The following is a 16,338-nucleotide window of genomic DNA, read 5'->3' as shown; positions in this document are numbered from 1 at the left end:
GGGGCAGAGCATCTTAGGGGTGGGACTGTCTATTCCCCTGAGTGTCCCCACCTGTGTCAGGGGCCTGCAGCTTCAGTTCTTTGGCAGAGGAGCAGTATTTGATGTCTGGGCACTAAGCTTTTCTCTTCCTTGGTTCACAGACAGCTGTCATCAGTTATGACTATCTCACCTCCTTGAGGAGTGTCCCCTATGGCTCAGAGGAGTACTTACAGCTTCGATCCGAGGTAAGGGACCCATGGGACGCATCTGAGCCAGGCCAGGACTGAGTAAGTCCTGACATGGCTGCAAAGCCAGCAAACTTCCTGTGTGCAGCTGGAGGTGGGCAGGGGACAGTATGGGGACCGAGGATGGGCACTGGTATGGAAGGAGGGAAGGACCATCTCCTCATTGGAGGTGCTTTAGTGCCCACAGGCTGGGCTGCCAGGGCGGCATCAAGGTGGATCCTGCAGTACCAAGGCTAGGAATCTACAAGGCCCCGTCAAGGGGGCTGAGTGCGTTTCTGGGGAGCGCAGGTGTCTCGGATGACTCAGGAGGGAGGAGGGCGCTGTCCCTGAGATAGCTCAGCCGGCTTCCGAACTGCTTTGTCAGGCGAAACCCAATGGAGAAAGGTTAATTGCTCTTCTGTCCTCTGACGGCTACCCGGGGGCCTCTCGTGGGCCTGTGTGTGGAGCTGTTGAGCCCGCACTGTCCTCACTTGGGATGGGGTAGTTGGTTTTGATGCTGGGACTATGACCAGATATCCCAGAGAGTTGAGGCATCAAGTGAGAGGTCATATTTGTTGAATGTAGGTTGAGTTTGGAGTCAAATGTAGATACTTTTGGTTTCTCTTGAGAGAGGTTTGTGAGAGATCTCTGTGTCTTTGCTCAGCCTGGAGTGCCCTTTGCCCCTCAGAAAGTTTCAAGTCATCCTTCCAGGCTCAGCTCAAGCACCTCCCCTTCTCAATCATCCTTGGTGGATGAAAGAATTAATTTTTAAAATTTTATTTAAACTTTTTATTATGGAAATTTCAGCCATCCACAGGAGTGGAGGGAATAGTATAATGAACCCCTGGGGAACTGTCATCCAGCTTCAGAAATTATCAATGTTTTGCTAATCTTGTTTCACGTACCACCCCCTTTATTTATTCATTCCTTTGTTTATTATTATTATATGCTGAAATATTTAAAAGCAAATCTCAAGCTTCATATTATTTCATATATAAGTACTTGAGTATGTGTTTCTAACAGATAAGGACTTTTAAAAAAACTTAACTACAATACCATGATCATACCAAACAAAATTAACAATAATTCCTTAATAACTTCTAATAGCTTGTCCACATTTAAATCTTCCTTGTCCCAAAAATATATTTTTGAAGTTGGTTTGTTCAAATATATATAGATCCAAACAAGGCACGTATATTTGGTTGATGTTTTCTAAATCTTTTCAAATCTGTATTTCCCTTCCCTTCCCTCCCTCCCTCCCTCCCTCCCTCCCTCCCTCCCTTCCTTTTATCCTTTTTTCCCTGCCTTCCTGCCTTCCTTCCTGCCTCCTTCCTTCCTTATTGCATATTGAAGAAACCAGATCATTTATGCGGTAGTATTTTCTACAATCAGGGTTTGGCTGATTGCATCTTCAAAATGTCATTTAAATGGGAAATAGATTTACCTGGTACACAATTCAAAATATCTAATATTTCAACATATAAAATGATTCTCCTAGTCCTATTCCTCAGGTCCCCAGTTTTCCTGCCTGGAGGTGATCATTATTTCCTGTATATTATTTCAGAGATAGATTTCCATTTGAATTTAATCACTCTATCTTCTTTATTCCTACCATAAATGATAGTTGATGACATGTCTTTCTCTCTCTTTAGATTGTAGATTCTGTTTGATCGGGGTTGGGTCTTTCATTTTTATATCTTCTACTTCTAGTGATGGCGCCTAGGACTGAGTTGACTTAGTATCTCTTTCAATGCTAGGCGGCACCCTGTTAGCTCCTTGCCTTGGGAAAAGCCCCAGAAAGAGAATAAGGCTTGGAATCAGAAGACCTGAGTTTATGCCTCAGCTTTGGGTAGGTCATTTCATTTTTTGGTAGGTCTGCCATTTTTCTTATCTGTAGGCTAAAGATGGTTATACCACCTGCTGAGGATTATTTTGTGAAATGCAAATGTAAAGCAGGTATCAGAAAAATAAGTCATATATCTACTAGAAGGTATCCTTTATAGGCACAATGACTTGGCTCGTGTTGTGTATCTCCATGTCTGCAGCACTTACAACAATACCTAGGACCTAGTACGTCCTGAATAAATGGTTGTTGAATGAATGAATAAATGAATGAATGAGTGGTTAGTTTGTATTGGAAGATCTCAAAGTTGGTGACACTTAATGCCCCCCTCCTTTTCTCTGCCCTTCTTTGTCTGTCTAACTAGTACTATGGCCTTGGAACCCACCAGCATGACCCTCTGCAGAGAGGTCCAGGCCAGGGCCCAGGGGCAGAGCAGGCTGGGAGATACTCGCCCTTCATGTGTAAGTCATCTGGAAGGCAGTGGTGCCGCAGCTTCAGGGGATAAGGAAAGTGCAGCCTGGCATTGGACAAGAGGGCAGCACGTGGTAGTTGGCACTGGAAAACGGGTGGAAGCTGGTCCCGGAGGGGTGCCTTGTGGGGAAGAGCTAGCTGGCACTGAAGAGAACAAGTAAATACTGCAGGAGTTTGTTCTTCCATCGGAATACTTATCTGCTCTCATCCGCGTGACTGATAAAGGAATGAATGAAGGGTAAAACATAATTATCTCACCTGTCAAGCCAGTGTCCCCAGGTCCTGGAGTATGCCAGAGCCAGGAAATGAGCTTGGCAGACAGCAACTTTGAGAAGCACTTTCAAGGTTGGTCCTCAGCTGGCTTGGATCTCAGTGACTCAGCTCTGCGCCAGGAGGGGATGGGAGCCCATGTGAAGGAGTGTTGTCTAGGAGGCAGTGGCACTTTGCTGGGGAGCTAAGGATATGGGGCAGGGCCTAGGTGCTTTGGAGAAGAGATCCCTGATGCTCAGGATGCTTATAAACAGAGACAAATGTCTGAACTGAACTGTCCACAGTGCAGGAAGAAGTCATGATGGATACAGACATGCAGACAATGAGCTAGAGGATTTAGGACTGAGTATATTCTGACTGAAGGGTTGAGGTAGAGTGGACGTAAGTTAATTCTACAGCTCAGGAACCATTTTCATTGAGAAACAGCAGCCAAACTTTACTTTGGGCAACCACTCATCTCTCAGGTACTCACCATGAGGTCTGAGTGGGGCTCACTGCACCATCAGCTCCAAGGGTGGGCATGTGACTTAGGTCCATTCCTCTGGTCCTGCAGGCTGATTCAGGGAGGGCACCTGTGCCAGGTTGGTCAGTGAGCATCAGCTCCAGGACTTTTGGGGCTGTCCCCCATAGTACATTTCTGCTAGATTAGCTGAGAGTATGGATATTGGCTTAGGGTTGCTGGCAGCCATCTTGCCACCATGAGGGGAAAGGCTATTTGTGAATGGAGCCAGTATTGTGGAGAGATGTCATTTGAGTCTGTAGATCTAGCTGAGCCTAAAGCCAGACCACCACTGGACTTTTCTTTTATTGTGCCAGGAAATTCCCTTTTTGCTTGAATTCAATTTTCTGTTACTTGCAACCAAAGGAGTCCTGATACAGTAGGGAATGTTGGAGAAGCAAGATGGATCTTGAAGCACAATCAGGGTTTTGATAGGTCACAGAGGATCTATTCCAAAGAAAGAAATGAAATTCAGAAATTCCAAGGCCTAAACGGTGTGGAAAGGTTTGGATGGTGCTGGGTAGAATTTGAGCCATTTTGGCTGCCGGCCCACCACGAAGCACCTCTATCTGTAAAGTGGTGGCCGTGACCTTTGCTCTGGATGATTTTATAAGAACAGAGATGAGAAGCTCTACTTAATTGAACACTGTGGATTATGTAGTACATCCAGAGAGGTGACTCAGAAGCACAGGGTTTGCCTTGTTGGCTCCTTATCATTTTAGTGGACAAGTTAATGATTTCTATTTTCCTTATTTTACCTTTATTAATTGGAATCCTTCTATAAGAAAGAGGTGACCCTTCTCCTTCAATTCTTCACTGAATTATTTTTATCACTATGAACACATGGATTTTTACTTTGTTCTATAAGTTATAATCCAAAACAATTATTATTTATTGTATTGCTCGGAGTGTTCAAACTCCGGCCATTGGGAGCTCCTTTAGGTTACCCCTGTGTCTTTTTGATATGCTTCATCATTATTTGAACATTATCTTAATTTTGGTACCAAAAGATGCCTCAGGCTCTTCTTATATTTTCCTTGCCCCAGCTTTGTAATCAATCACTTCTTCTTTCATTGGAGAATGCTATTTAGACACCAAGATGTGGATGCATATTGCTTTTGGGGTGTTGCTATTTCTAGGCTCTCCCAAGAGACAGAGCCAGGAAATATATATATTTATGCTTATTCATGTATGCATACATCAATCTATCAGCCTGTCCTTCTCTTCATTTATTTATCCATCTGTCCATCCATTTGTTCATCCGTCCATCCATCTATCCATCCATCCATCCACCCACCCACCCACCCACCCACCCACCCACCCACTCACCCATCCATTTATCCACTGAAAACTATGAGTTCATATTGATATCTTCAGTTTCAATTTAACATCACAGAGAGTTCACTTGGCCGTCTCCCTTTCCTTATATGTAACTTATTTCTCTGACAGTGAGAAACCTGCCTCTTATTATCTACAATATATTAACTTATTTGTAAAACCCTACTATATCCCAATGTAGTTAAGACCCCCAAGGCATACAGAAGCAGGGACGGTGGCCTAAGATGGGTGAGATTGAATTAACCAAGGGGTATTTGAGCTGATTTTGGAAAGGTGGGTAAGATTGAAACCTACAGTGTTGGGGACAAGGTGCTTCCAGTTGATGGTAAAATTCTGGAGATTGTCTGTAAGACACAGAGAATAGCTCAGTGTCTGGAGGCTAGGGTAAGGGTGAGGGAAGGGGTACACTGGCAAATACAATTAAAGCAAGGTCATAGAGCAGCAGTTCTTAAATTTCCGATGGCTTTAGGCGACCCCTGTGTTTTGGTCGTTCGACCCCCGCCGGGGTCGCGACCCACAGGTTGAGAACCACTGTCATAGAGGGACCAAATGCCAAGTTTTATACCATGGGGAACCATGGAAAGTTCTAGAGCAAAGTTTTATTAAGCCCTAAATGAATGAGAATGCTTAAAGTTATCAGTTACTGAATAGTTTTTTGAGCTTCACTCTGTGTCAGACAGTGAGCAGAAGCATGAGCATGTGTGTGTGGGTGCGCGCAAGAGAGACTGCATGTGCCTTTTCCTTTCTTAATTAGGGACCTTGATTGCTGCTGTGACTGGGAAGCTTCTTAGCAGTATTCAGTTTCTTCTTATTGACCAGGTCACTGGGCGCCTGTGGTATCAGACGCTTTAGGTCAGCAGTGTGTGTGTGTGTGTGTGTGTGTGTGTGTGTGTGTGTGTGAGATATTGGTTACTGTAATATTTACTGTTTGAGCTTGAGGAGGTAATGATTAATGCTATTTTCGTCCTTGCCCGAGAAGCAGAACCAAGCAGTTGCAGAATTCTGCCAGGTAGAGATCAAACTGTCAGCCTTATTATTGATAAATGCTGGCTGGAGCATGTGGCTTGGGTCTGTGATCAAGTGGGCTTGTTGAACTTCACCCTTGAATTTGATAGACTTACCTACCAGACACAGACATGGTAGGGCAAGCCTTTCAGATGGGGGCCTGCCTTCTAGGTCAGGGAGGAGCTGAATCCCAGTGCTCTGCAGGCCTGCAGATCCCAAAGCAGAGGAAGGGGTGAGCAGGTCACGGTATGTTCTTCTCCCAACTCACCAACTGCAGTTTCTCCTACCGCAAGGAAGGCGGGAGAGGGCAGGGGGAGGGGAGAAGCAATACACATCGGAAGGGGCTCCCTCCATGTGCTTGCACGAAACTTAGGGAGAGGAAGTTCGCCTGCAATGTTTACCCTAAGAATGGGAGATAGTTCTAAATTGGCTGCAGCAACCTTTTGTGCATACTAAATTCAGCTAACCTTTACTTCTGGCCTTGTTTAAGGATACAAGTGCTTCAGGCTTAAGTTAGGGGATAGCAATTTCAGCATTACTGAAATCTGCATTTAGTGGGAGGGTCATATGTTGTCAACTTTAGAACCATGGCATTAGGTAGGGTGTTTTTTGGGGAAAGGGACTCAATTTTTGACCAGTGGATATTGGCAAGAGGAGTAGTGTAAGGAGCGAAGGTGGGGTGATGACTCCATTTACAATTATTCCATTGAACTTGAAAAGACGTCTTTGGCATCAGCTGGTTCAAGCCTTTAATGCTCAGATGCAGAACTGAGGTCCAGAGGCATGATGTGATTTCTTTAGGACCCATCGGTTTGTGGCAGATCATGAACTTAGTCTCAGACATCCAGGTCTTGCCCCAATTCTTTGCGTTTTATACTTGGTTGTTTCTGTTTATCCACTTCCAACCAGGGGGAAAGCAACCAGTTGGATAGGAAGTGGACCCAGAGAATCTTGGGCAGCTGCTCTTGCCAGTGAGCTGCAGCTGCTGGAGTTGCTTCTCCTTCTGGTGTCCCTACCGCCTGGTGTGAGCTCTGAGGCTGTGGTGCTGCCTGGGGTGGGTTTGGGAAACACAGGAGAGGAGGAAGAAGAGCACTAGAGCTTCCTCCCTGGGATTCCTTTACTCATCCACTGAATCAACCAAACAGTTAATTCAGCAAATATTTGGGATTTGCACTCCCCTGTGGTGGGGCGTGTAGACACTCTCAAGGAATTGGTAGGTGCTAGCTCCTCGGTGCTTTGAGAAAGTGTTTCAACTCTTAAGCTATTGAACAACCGCCAGTTTGGGGGATGGCCATACTACCAGCTTAATGAAGGCATGGTAATTCAGTTGGCAGTTTAAAGATCTTGTCGCTCTGCAAGGGGAACTGTCACCGTGTCTAGCTCTTCAGGAATAGTCTCTGAAACACAGGGACTGTCCTGGCCAAGCCAGGACCTGTCTGCACCATTCTTCCATCCATTTTAACCCACCTTAACTGGGCCTGCTGCGTGCCAGGTCCTGTGTGGGGCTCAGGCTCAGGGGATATGAAGGAAAATAAGACGTGCCCCCTCTGCCTTCTAGTTGCTTACTGGGGGGAGCGATGTGAAATCACCAGTTGCAGAAGGATCTGTTTGTCTTCATGCTAGCTCTAGCCCCTGACGGCAACTAATTCCTAGCCATGAGGAGTGGGGCAGGAGTCCTGCGTGAAGGGGGCCCCTAACCCAGCCTGGGGGGTGGGAGTGCATGCCCAGGAAGGCCTCCTCTGAACTGCGGTGTCTGATTGTGCCACAGCCCTTTCGCATGTGCGAGCTTGTCAACCTGGGGGTGGGGGAAGCTTTTCAGAGCTCCCATGCACTCTGTCCCTCCTTTGCTGGCCACCATGGCCCGAGAGTGTTCTGCAGAGAGGAGGAGGGGGATGGACTCCTTGCTTTCTCGGTGACTGGCTTTTTCCGAGTTTGTGATAATTTCTGCAGGAGCATGAGCTGCATTTAATTTGCTCTGGTTGGGTCATCTAAGGACCAGCCCTCTGGAATAGGGAGAGAGTCTGCGGGTGAATCTGGCATCTGCTTTTTAGTTTTCTGTGTACCCAAGCCTTAGCACTGCACTGCAAACCTGCGCAACTTTCCGCAGTGGCCCTGCCCCAAAGCCTTCTAATTCGGGGAGCGTTCCATAGGACTGGGTTCTTGGGCCTTGGTGTGGTCTGGGCAGAGATTGGGGGGTTCTCTCCCATCAGTGGGGACCCTGGAGGAAAATTTGGCATGACTTCATCTTCCCTAGGGGCGGGGGCTCACTGTGCAGTCTCTATAGTTCCCAGGCAGACCACACCAAACTCTTGACTGCTCTAGATTTGCCAGTGAGCCGTGGACCATGGCCAGTAACACTGTCCCATCTTGCCGTGTCTGCATACTTCTTGTCTCTTTAAAAACATGCGACATATATAAGACCTAAGAAAAGTTATAAAAGTAATTTAGTGACTACCCTTGCACTCATGACCTACTTCAGAAATAACACCTTGCCCTTACAGTTGTAGCCCCTGGCTACTTCTCCCCGGATTTCAGCCTCCCTCCTGCTTAAGCAGATGCGAGCACAGTCTTGTCTTCCTTCTTGATCATTCCCGTGCACTTCCTTATAACCAGCCATTCGTGGGTTTGCATGATTTTTCATTCTGTTGACTCTTTTCATTACTTGGTTTTGTTCTAAGGAAATATATCTGTGAAATTACAGATTTGATAGGCTAGCTCTCTCTTTTTGGAGGGGGGGATCTAATGCATATGCAAATAAGCATTCTGGGTACCACTCACAGTTGCCCCTTGTACCATACTTTTGCACACCATTGCTGGTGCCGGTCACCCTTTGGGAAGCACTGGCTGCACCGTCTGCAGGAGATGCTGGGCCAGACTCCGGCTTGCACCCACCATTTCCTCGGTCTTTCTCCTGCTGACTGGCCACTCTCATTTCAGCTCTTCTCTTCTCTGAGCCCGCCCTGTTTATCTCCTGGGGTTGCTGCAGGCTGCAGCTGCCTTATGGGGTGGTTTGCTGCTGCTGCTCAGAGGCGGTGATCTCTTTCCAAAGGCCACAGCTGAAATGAAACAGAACAAGCCCCTGGCTTTCCAGCGATGGGAGGCCGTTGCTGTGTGCAAGGCGTCGCTCCATCCTGATCAGTGCGAGCATCACATTAGCCAGTTCCTCTTTTGCATGCAGTTCCCTTGGCTACACGGCCTGCCTGGACCCACAGGGTTGGCTTCCTCCTGCCGCAGAGCTGCTTTCCAGCTGCCCTGCCTCCTGGTTGTTGTGTGGTTGGTGGAGGCGGGCAGAATGCCCTGCTCTCTGCAGATAGTACTGTGTTGAGGTGCCACATTAACCTGCAGCCAAGGGGGCAAGGGCTGGAGAACCCCAGCTGCTGCCCGTTCTTACCCATCTCACACCCACCTCAGCCCGACCACGCTGGGCTTCTCAGAGCTGATTACTTTTCCCACTGAAAAGCCCCCAAGTGCTTTCTACCTCTGCTGAGGGTAGGGCAGGGCAATGGGATGAAGCTACGTGATGATGGCTTCGGGGGAGGCACAGCTGGGACTTCCTGACTGCTGTGGTAGCATATGGTATGGGGCTGGTTTACCAAGGAGAGTTGTGAAATCTGTATCTGCAAGGGCAGGCTCCAGAAGCAGAAGAGATTCTGTCTGTCTGTCCTGGGGGGACAGCTCACTGGTGGTCCCCAGCCTTCAGGCCATTAGAGACACGGGGGGGGGGGGGGAACTACGTAAAGTGCAGATTCCTAGACTGTGCACTCTAAAGATTTGTTGTCCATGGTCCTGGGGTGAGGCCTGGAAAGCCATTATTTTTAGTGAGTTCCCAGGTAGTTCTCCTGATGCAAATAACAAGTGTGCTGTGCTAAGAGCTCTCTCTCTATTATCTTCACAACAACGCTATGAGGTAGATACTATTGTTATCATCCCTATTTACAGATGAAGAAACCGAGGCAGATTAAGTGACTTGCCCCACAGCGCACAGCTAGTAATCAGGGTATTAGTTTTCTGTGATTGCCATAACAAAGTACCACAAGCTGGGTGGCCAATGACAACAGAAATGTATTCTCTTACAGTTCTGGAGACCAGAAGTCCAAACCCAGGGGGCCATTTCCTCGGGGCCAGCAGGGCCCTGCTCCTTCTGGAGGTTCTAGGGGGAGATCCTTTGCTGCCGTGTCTGGCTTCTGGTGGCTCCAGGCACTCCTGGTGGCTGTGTCACTCCAACCTCTGCCCCCGTCTTCTCTTCTCTTTCTTATAAGGACGCTTGTCATTGGATTTAGGTCCTACCTGGGCAGTCAGGATAATCTCTTCTCAAGATTGTAAGCAAGGTCACAAACACAGGTTCTGGGGGTTAGGACACAGACATATCTTTTGGGGTGCCATCATTCAACCCACTGCCAGGTCTTGATGTATCCCGGATAGTGTGGGTCGCGAGCTTGTGCCTTGAACCACTTGACTCCCTGACTCTGTCATCTAGACAGGCTGAGCTCCTGGGATTCCTCTAGGCCAGCGGTCGAGGCGTGGATTTCCTTGCTGTTTCGGGAGTTTGACCCATTCGTCAAGCCATGAGAAACCAGTGTTTCCTGCCACCTCTCTCCTGTCCCTTCAGCCCTCCGTTGTTTCTCCTGAAACCCTTTGGACTCCCAAATTCTCATAGCTCCCGGTGCTCGGGAGGTTAGGCCGCAGGGGCTGTGAGGACAAGCTCTCGCTGGCTCGGCTGAGCTGCATTTCTCTGGCCTCAGTGGCCATGTCTCCAGAATGGGAACCACTGGAATAGCAGGGACCGAGGGAAGGCCATAGTATCACTCATGACGTTGATGCAGGGCTCTCTGTAAGGGTGACTGAGGCGCTTGTTAACAACTAATAATTGAATAGCCTGTTCTTGATTTCCTGCTGCTTACTGTCTTGGCCCCAAGCAGCTATTTTCTAACGAATTAAAATCTACTCAGCTCTCTTCCTGTCCCTGAATAAAATGACCCTCAAAGCTCTTGCCTGTTATAGCAAGCCTTTTTAATAGACTTTTTTCCTTGTAGAACCGTGAGACATATGTCCAATTAGCAGAATAACTTCACTTAAATATACAAGTAAATGTTGACTGATAATGGCAGGACATATGTAAGGCTAATTTAAGGCAGTGTGGTTCAGGGGCTGGGGTACTGCGCCCTCCTTCTTCCCCAGTCTGTCTCAAGGCTTCTCCTTTCCTCCGTTCCTGCTGATGGAACAGGTCTCCACGCCCCCCACTCTGCACGATGAAGAGGGATGTCTCTATGCTATGCCCTGTCACAGCACAGAGCGCCTACACCACTCATTTATGTAATCAATTGTGCATCTAATATGCATTCCGCACCTACTATGTGCCCGACGCTATGTGAGGTGCCGGATATGCAATGATCTGTTCTTGAGAGGACAAGAGATAATTATCAGTTGATGGAACTCGGAACATCCACTCTCGGGGGACAAGGACTCGGTCTGATTGCTTGCTGCTTTATCCACAACCCTTAGAACAGCACTCGGCCCACACCGGGTTCACCAAATACTTTCCAGAGAATCAGGGAGGTAAGTAAACAAGATAATGTCAGCTCTTGCTGAGTGCCCTAAAAGAGATAAAATGTGGTCATGGGATAAAAAGGGACTGAAGCTGGGCTGGGAAAGGGCTCTCTGGTGGGGGTTTTTCAGCTAAAACTGAAAACTGATGAGAGAACCAGCACGTGAAGCGTGGGGAAGACTTAGGGGAGAGGCAGGGTGGGCTGCGGGATTTTCGGGGCCCACAGCAGAAGGCATGTGTGGGGCTCTGGATGGGGGTGGGGAAATCAGTCTCCCCTGCCTGTGGCCCTGTACCCCAACCTGCAGTCTCCTGAGAGTTTGTGACCTCTGTGCTGGGAGGTGCTCAGGACCTGGACTGGGGGTGGTGGAAGGTCCCTGCCGGGTCGCCTGTTGAACTTGCTGTGGATGCGAGTCTAGGATGGGGACGGACTGAATGGCACGTGTGTGACCCCGAGCCTCCCTATGTCTGCACCCGGGCACCCAGCGGAGATGGAGGGCAGTGCAGCCTGCAGGACTCCCTCACCAGCCAGCCCAGTTGCCACCCGGTGGAGAGCAGCTGTGGTTGTGGGGTGCAGGTGGGGAGGCCCGGGGCCAGGGCACTGGGGTGAGTAGGCAGCCCACCGAGGGGTTGGGACTTTGTGTGAGCTGAATCCCTCAGCGGGTGCTCATTGTCCCATCAGGCTTCACTTGCAAAACACAAATTCAAAGATAAAATGAAGAATTTCAAGACAGTTACTGTATTAGTTTCTTACTGCTGCTGTAACAAACTATCACAGACATAGTGGCTTAAAGCAATACACATTTATTCTCTGACAGTTCTGGGGGTCAGGTGTCTGAAATGGTTCTCGTTGTACTAAAACATTCATGTCAGCAGGGCTGTGTTTTTCCTGGAGGCTCTAAGGCAGGGGTCCCCAAACTACGGCCCGCAGGCCGCATGCGGCCCCCTGAGGCCATTTATCCGGCCCCCACCGCACTTCCGGAAGGGGTACCTCTTTCATTGGTGGTCAGTGAGAGGAGCATAGTTCCCATTGATATACTGATCAGTTGGTTGATTTAAATTTACTTGTTCTTTATTTTAAATATTGTATTTGTTCCTGTTTTGTTTTTTTTACTTTAAAATAAGGTATGTGCTGTGTGCATAGGGATTTGTTCATAGTTTTTTTTATAGTCCGGCCCTCCAATGGTCTGAGGGACAGTGAACTGGCCCCCTGTGTAAAAAGTTTGGGGACCCCTGCTCTAAGGGAAACTTATTTTCCTGTCTTTTCCAGCCTCCGGAGGCCACCTGCATTCCTTGGCTCAGGGCGCACTTTCTCCATCCTTAAAGCCAGCACTGTCTGGCCAGGTCCTCACTCGGCCCTCTCTCCGTTTCTCTTCTTGTGCCTCCCTCTTCCATTTAACAGAACCATTGTGATCACACAAGGTCCACCTGGATAATCAGAGATAACCTCTCTCTATCTCAAGGTCAGTGGATTAGCAGCCTTAATTTCACCTGTAACTTGAATTCCCTTTTGTCATTTAAGGAACATATTCACAGGCTCCTTGTCCTGGACATCTTTGTTGAAGAGAGAAGGTGGCATTATCCTGTCTTCCATATTACGTCACAAGTGTGGGGCTCTTCTGAGTGTCTGAGTGTGGGCCTCAGTGTGGCTGCACTGGTCACATGCCCATGGAGCCGGCCCTGGGAAGAGGAAAGTGCAAGCCTAACAGCCCTGAGATGGGAAGGAGCTTGGCTTGTTCCAGGACCTGACAGGAGGCCAAAGTGATGGAGTAGAGTGAGTGACAGGTCAGGTGGTACAACATGAGACAGAAGAGGCGGGCTCTGGTCGAGAGCATAGGGACAGCAAAGGGTTAGGAATAGCCGGCTGAGATCTGCCTTTGAATCTTTTAAGAAATATCTCTATGTGAAAAATTTCAGATGTAATTAAAAACGAGAGGGAATAATATGATGAACCATATACCTGGCACCTAGATCTAAACTTTGGTGCTGTAATTCATTCATTTGTTCGTTCATTCATTGCTGCAGAATTTTAAATGATAGAAATCAGGGCTTTTCACCAGTTATTTCAGTGTGCATCTCTAACAACAGATGTGTTTCTGAGTATTTGTGTCATTATCACCATGGACAAGGAAGTGGGACTGACCACATGTAACATAATGAAGTTAACAAAGAGTTCTTTAACTTCATTTAATTCCTACGTGTGGTCGGTTGTCCCCCAAAGATCCTACCTGTTGATCTTCACCTTGCACCTGAGCTTTGTACCTATTCCCTCTTAGAGGGAGGCCTCCGTCTCTGAATCTTTCTGAGTGTTGTTCTGTGTTCCTTCCCACCAGCCCCCAAGATCTCCAGCCTGTGAGGAAATGAGAGGGACTCCTGTTCTACACCCAGGCCCACAGCCTGAACAGAGCTGATGGGGAGGGGCGGGAGGCAGACTGGCTGGATATGCTATTCTGCTTGTGGACTAACACTGGTGCTTCTTGTCTGTAATTGCCATTCTAGAAATGCCCTCACTCTTCCAGCCGCAGAGTAACTGTCGAGAACAAATTAATTATGCATCTTCTCAGTGTGTGTGATTAAGGGGCACACACAGGGAAGGGTTCTCTTTAGTTTTTCTGGCAACTGAGTTCCCAGAGGGATGCTTTCCAGACCACAGAGTGCGTGCTCTAGGCTGCTCTGGGCAACGTGGTTTGTCAGTGTGGGGGCAGGCTTGGCCCCTGGCAGGCAGAGCCACAAGTTGCCAGGTGTATTGTTCCTCTCTTACATTTGCAGCATGCGTGCTGTTTGCTGAGGGCTTGTACACTTACATCAGCTCATGTGTTGGGATTTCAGGGATGCTGGACTAAGTTTCTTTCCTTAACACCTCCCGAAATCATTGCTGATGCTTGTAATTCCACCGTTAGAGATGAATTCCTTTGGCCTAAAACTCTGTTCCCTATTAAAACACAAGTATTCTTGGCAGCTGTGTAGCATGTTTTATTCATTAAGCTTTCTCAGCCATTAGCAGCTGCCCTCCCCAGGTGCCCCCTTCTGCAACTTGTTTTTTTTTGGATGGCCTTCTCTGAAACAGAACCTATATTTGGATCCTATCTGATTCCATAGATTCCGCTTTCAGTTGCTGAGGCTGGAAAAACAGACAGGTTAAAAAAGCTCCTGCCAAGGTGACAATGACAGGAAATAATTTCCTGTGTTACCACCTCTAGGGAGTGTTTGCATTTTAAACTGGAATTTTCTGGAAACACAGTGCTTAATGCGGAGGAACCTGCACCCCTTCATTCTGTCATGTCAGTGGCCTGACTCTTAGATCTCTCCCTTATTGGGTCCCCTTACTGAGGCCGAGGTGAGAGGGCAGATCCAGCCTGTGTACCTGAACTTGGGCATTGGTTTGGAGTGGTGTTCACTGTGAGCAGCAAAGGAAGTGGAGCCGGCCACATGTAACATACTGTCCATTCTGCAGAAGGAAGATTGAGGGGTTAGGACAACTCTTGTTGGGGTGGGGCTAGAACGAAAAGGTTGTCTTTAAAACCCCAGTAAACACAGTTGTAGATTGGTAGAGTCAGAAGAAATGACCTAACTCTGGGAAAGCGCATATATTTCATTTTCCAGCTCCAACTGATCAGTAGTGGTTGTCTTTGTGCAGAGTGGAGAATGAATGAAGTCTTCACCTGGGCTCAGTGATTGCCTGTTGTGGTAGATTAGTGATGTCTGATGTGTGCCAGAGGTGTGGTAATAGGGGGGAGACCTGTATGTCACCCACTTGCTATTGCTGACTCTGCTCATCTCCCATGTACAAATGAACCAGCTGAAGTCCAGAAAGCTGGGATCACTTGTTCAGTATTACATAAGTAGGGAAGTAAGTTAGGGACAGAATTGGCCCACAATCCTGATTTTTTTTAGTCCTGCTTCAAAACCTTTACTTTTGAAGTATTCAGATAGTCTAAGAAACATTCCTCTGTGGTCAAAGAGCATTGTGGTCTTGGAGCAAGTTTCTGGGTTCAGGTCCCAGCATTGCCACTCGTTAGATGTGTAGCCTTGCCAAACTATTTACCCTTTCTGAGCCACAGCTTCTTCATCTGTAAAACCGGGGATAATAACTGCGTCTACCTTATTGGGTGGTTTATGGAATTAAATGAGATAATACACATATAAAGGGTTCAGATTAGGGCTTAACACATAATGAGTACTGAATAAATGCTAGTAACTTAATTCAGTGTTACATTTTTATTGCATTGCCATTCGAGATTCTTGCTGGATACGGACACACAACCCTCCCATGGTCACCTCTCTCAGTGTCCTTCAGAGTCACCACTCAATACCCACCTGCTTCTCTTTGTTCCTGTCGAATGCTCTGGGGACTTCTGGGTTTGAAGTGCTCCTGGAATATGTGGTTTGGTGATGAAAAGTCTCACGGTATAATAACCACGTGTGGAATGGCGCTGGACCTATAAATGCCTGCAGTTCTGGGGCAGCTTTTGTTGTTACACTCCACTGGCCGCAGAACTTTGTTTTGACTTGGGACCTGCAACGCAGCCTGGAGGCCTGGTGTGGCCCCCAAAGGCCAGCTGCCAAACGGGGCCTTGGGGGCCATTTTGCCTGGTCTCCCCTCTGCTGGGAACATCAGTGTAGCATCTTCCCGGATACTGTTGCCGATCCCCTAAGCCAGTGTGTTCCTCCCACCCCCGACCCGGTTTAGAGCCTGGGGGTCCATGCCCCGCTGCTGCTAGCCCCACCCCCTTACGCCCGCCTCTCCTGTGGGCGTATAAAGCGGGACCCAGTCTTGTGCTGTGGGCCTCTCCATGTCTGTCCCAGCTCTGTAGGCTCTTGCTGGTGGTTCCCTTTGGATGATCTGAGGGGGACCCAGGGAGGCCTTGAGAATTAGGAGGAGTCTCTGCTAGTTCCAGAAGTCTAGCCTGGGGTGAAGGGACTTTGAACTGACTCCTGCAGGATGAGTGGTCACCCCTTCCATATTTGACTTGCTGTCACTTTGGGTCACAGTTTGGTTGTACTGTGGCCAGTCTGGGGTTGCTTCCCTGCTTTTTGTTGTCTGGGCCTGGAGCAGAGCATCTGATTATAGCCCCAGAGCTGCTGGATGGGCAGGAGCCCAGTTATTTCCACAAGAGGCTGTTAAAGGGAGCGTTGAGAGCCCCACTGGGCGGGGGTGGGGGGGGAG

At 48.2% G+C, this 16,338-nt stretch overlaps 1 protein-coding gene across 3 annotated transcripts in view; it reads left to right on the top strand.

Moving 5' to 3' along the window:
- ADCK1 (aarF domain containing kinase 1) overlaps positions 1-16,338 on the top strand; it is a 123,796-nt gene that overhangs the window by 11,532 nt on the left and 95,926 nt on the right. For all 3 annotated transcript variants that reach the window (XM_066341628.1, XM_066341626.1, XM_066341627.1), the window contains exon 3: positions 141-224. In XM_066341628.1, the coding sequence (XP_066197725.1) occupies positions 141-224 (84 nt within the window). The remainder of the gene's footprint in view (positions 1-140; positions 225-16,338) is intronic.

Source organism: Saccopteryx leptura, chromosome 6, assembly GCF_036850995.1.
Source record: "Saccopteryx leptura isolate mSacLep1 chromosome 6, mSacLep1_pri_phased_curated, whole genome shotgun sequence".
NCBI lineage: Eukaryota > Metazoa > Chordata > Mammalia > Chiroptera > Emballonuridae > Saccopteryx > Saccopteryx leptura.
This window is presented reverse-complemented; position numbering and strand designations above follow the sequence as displayed.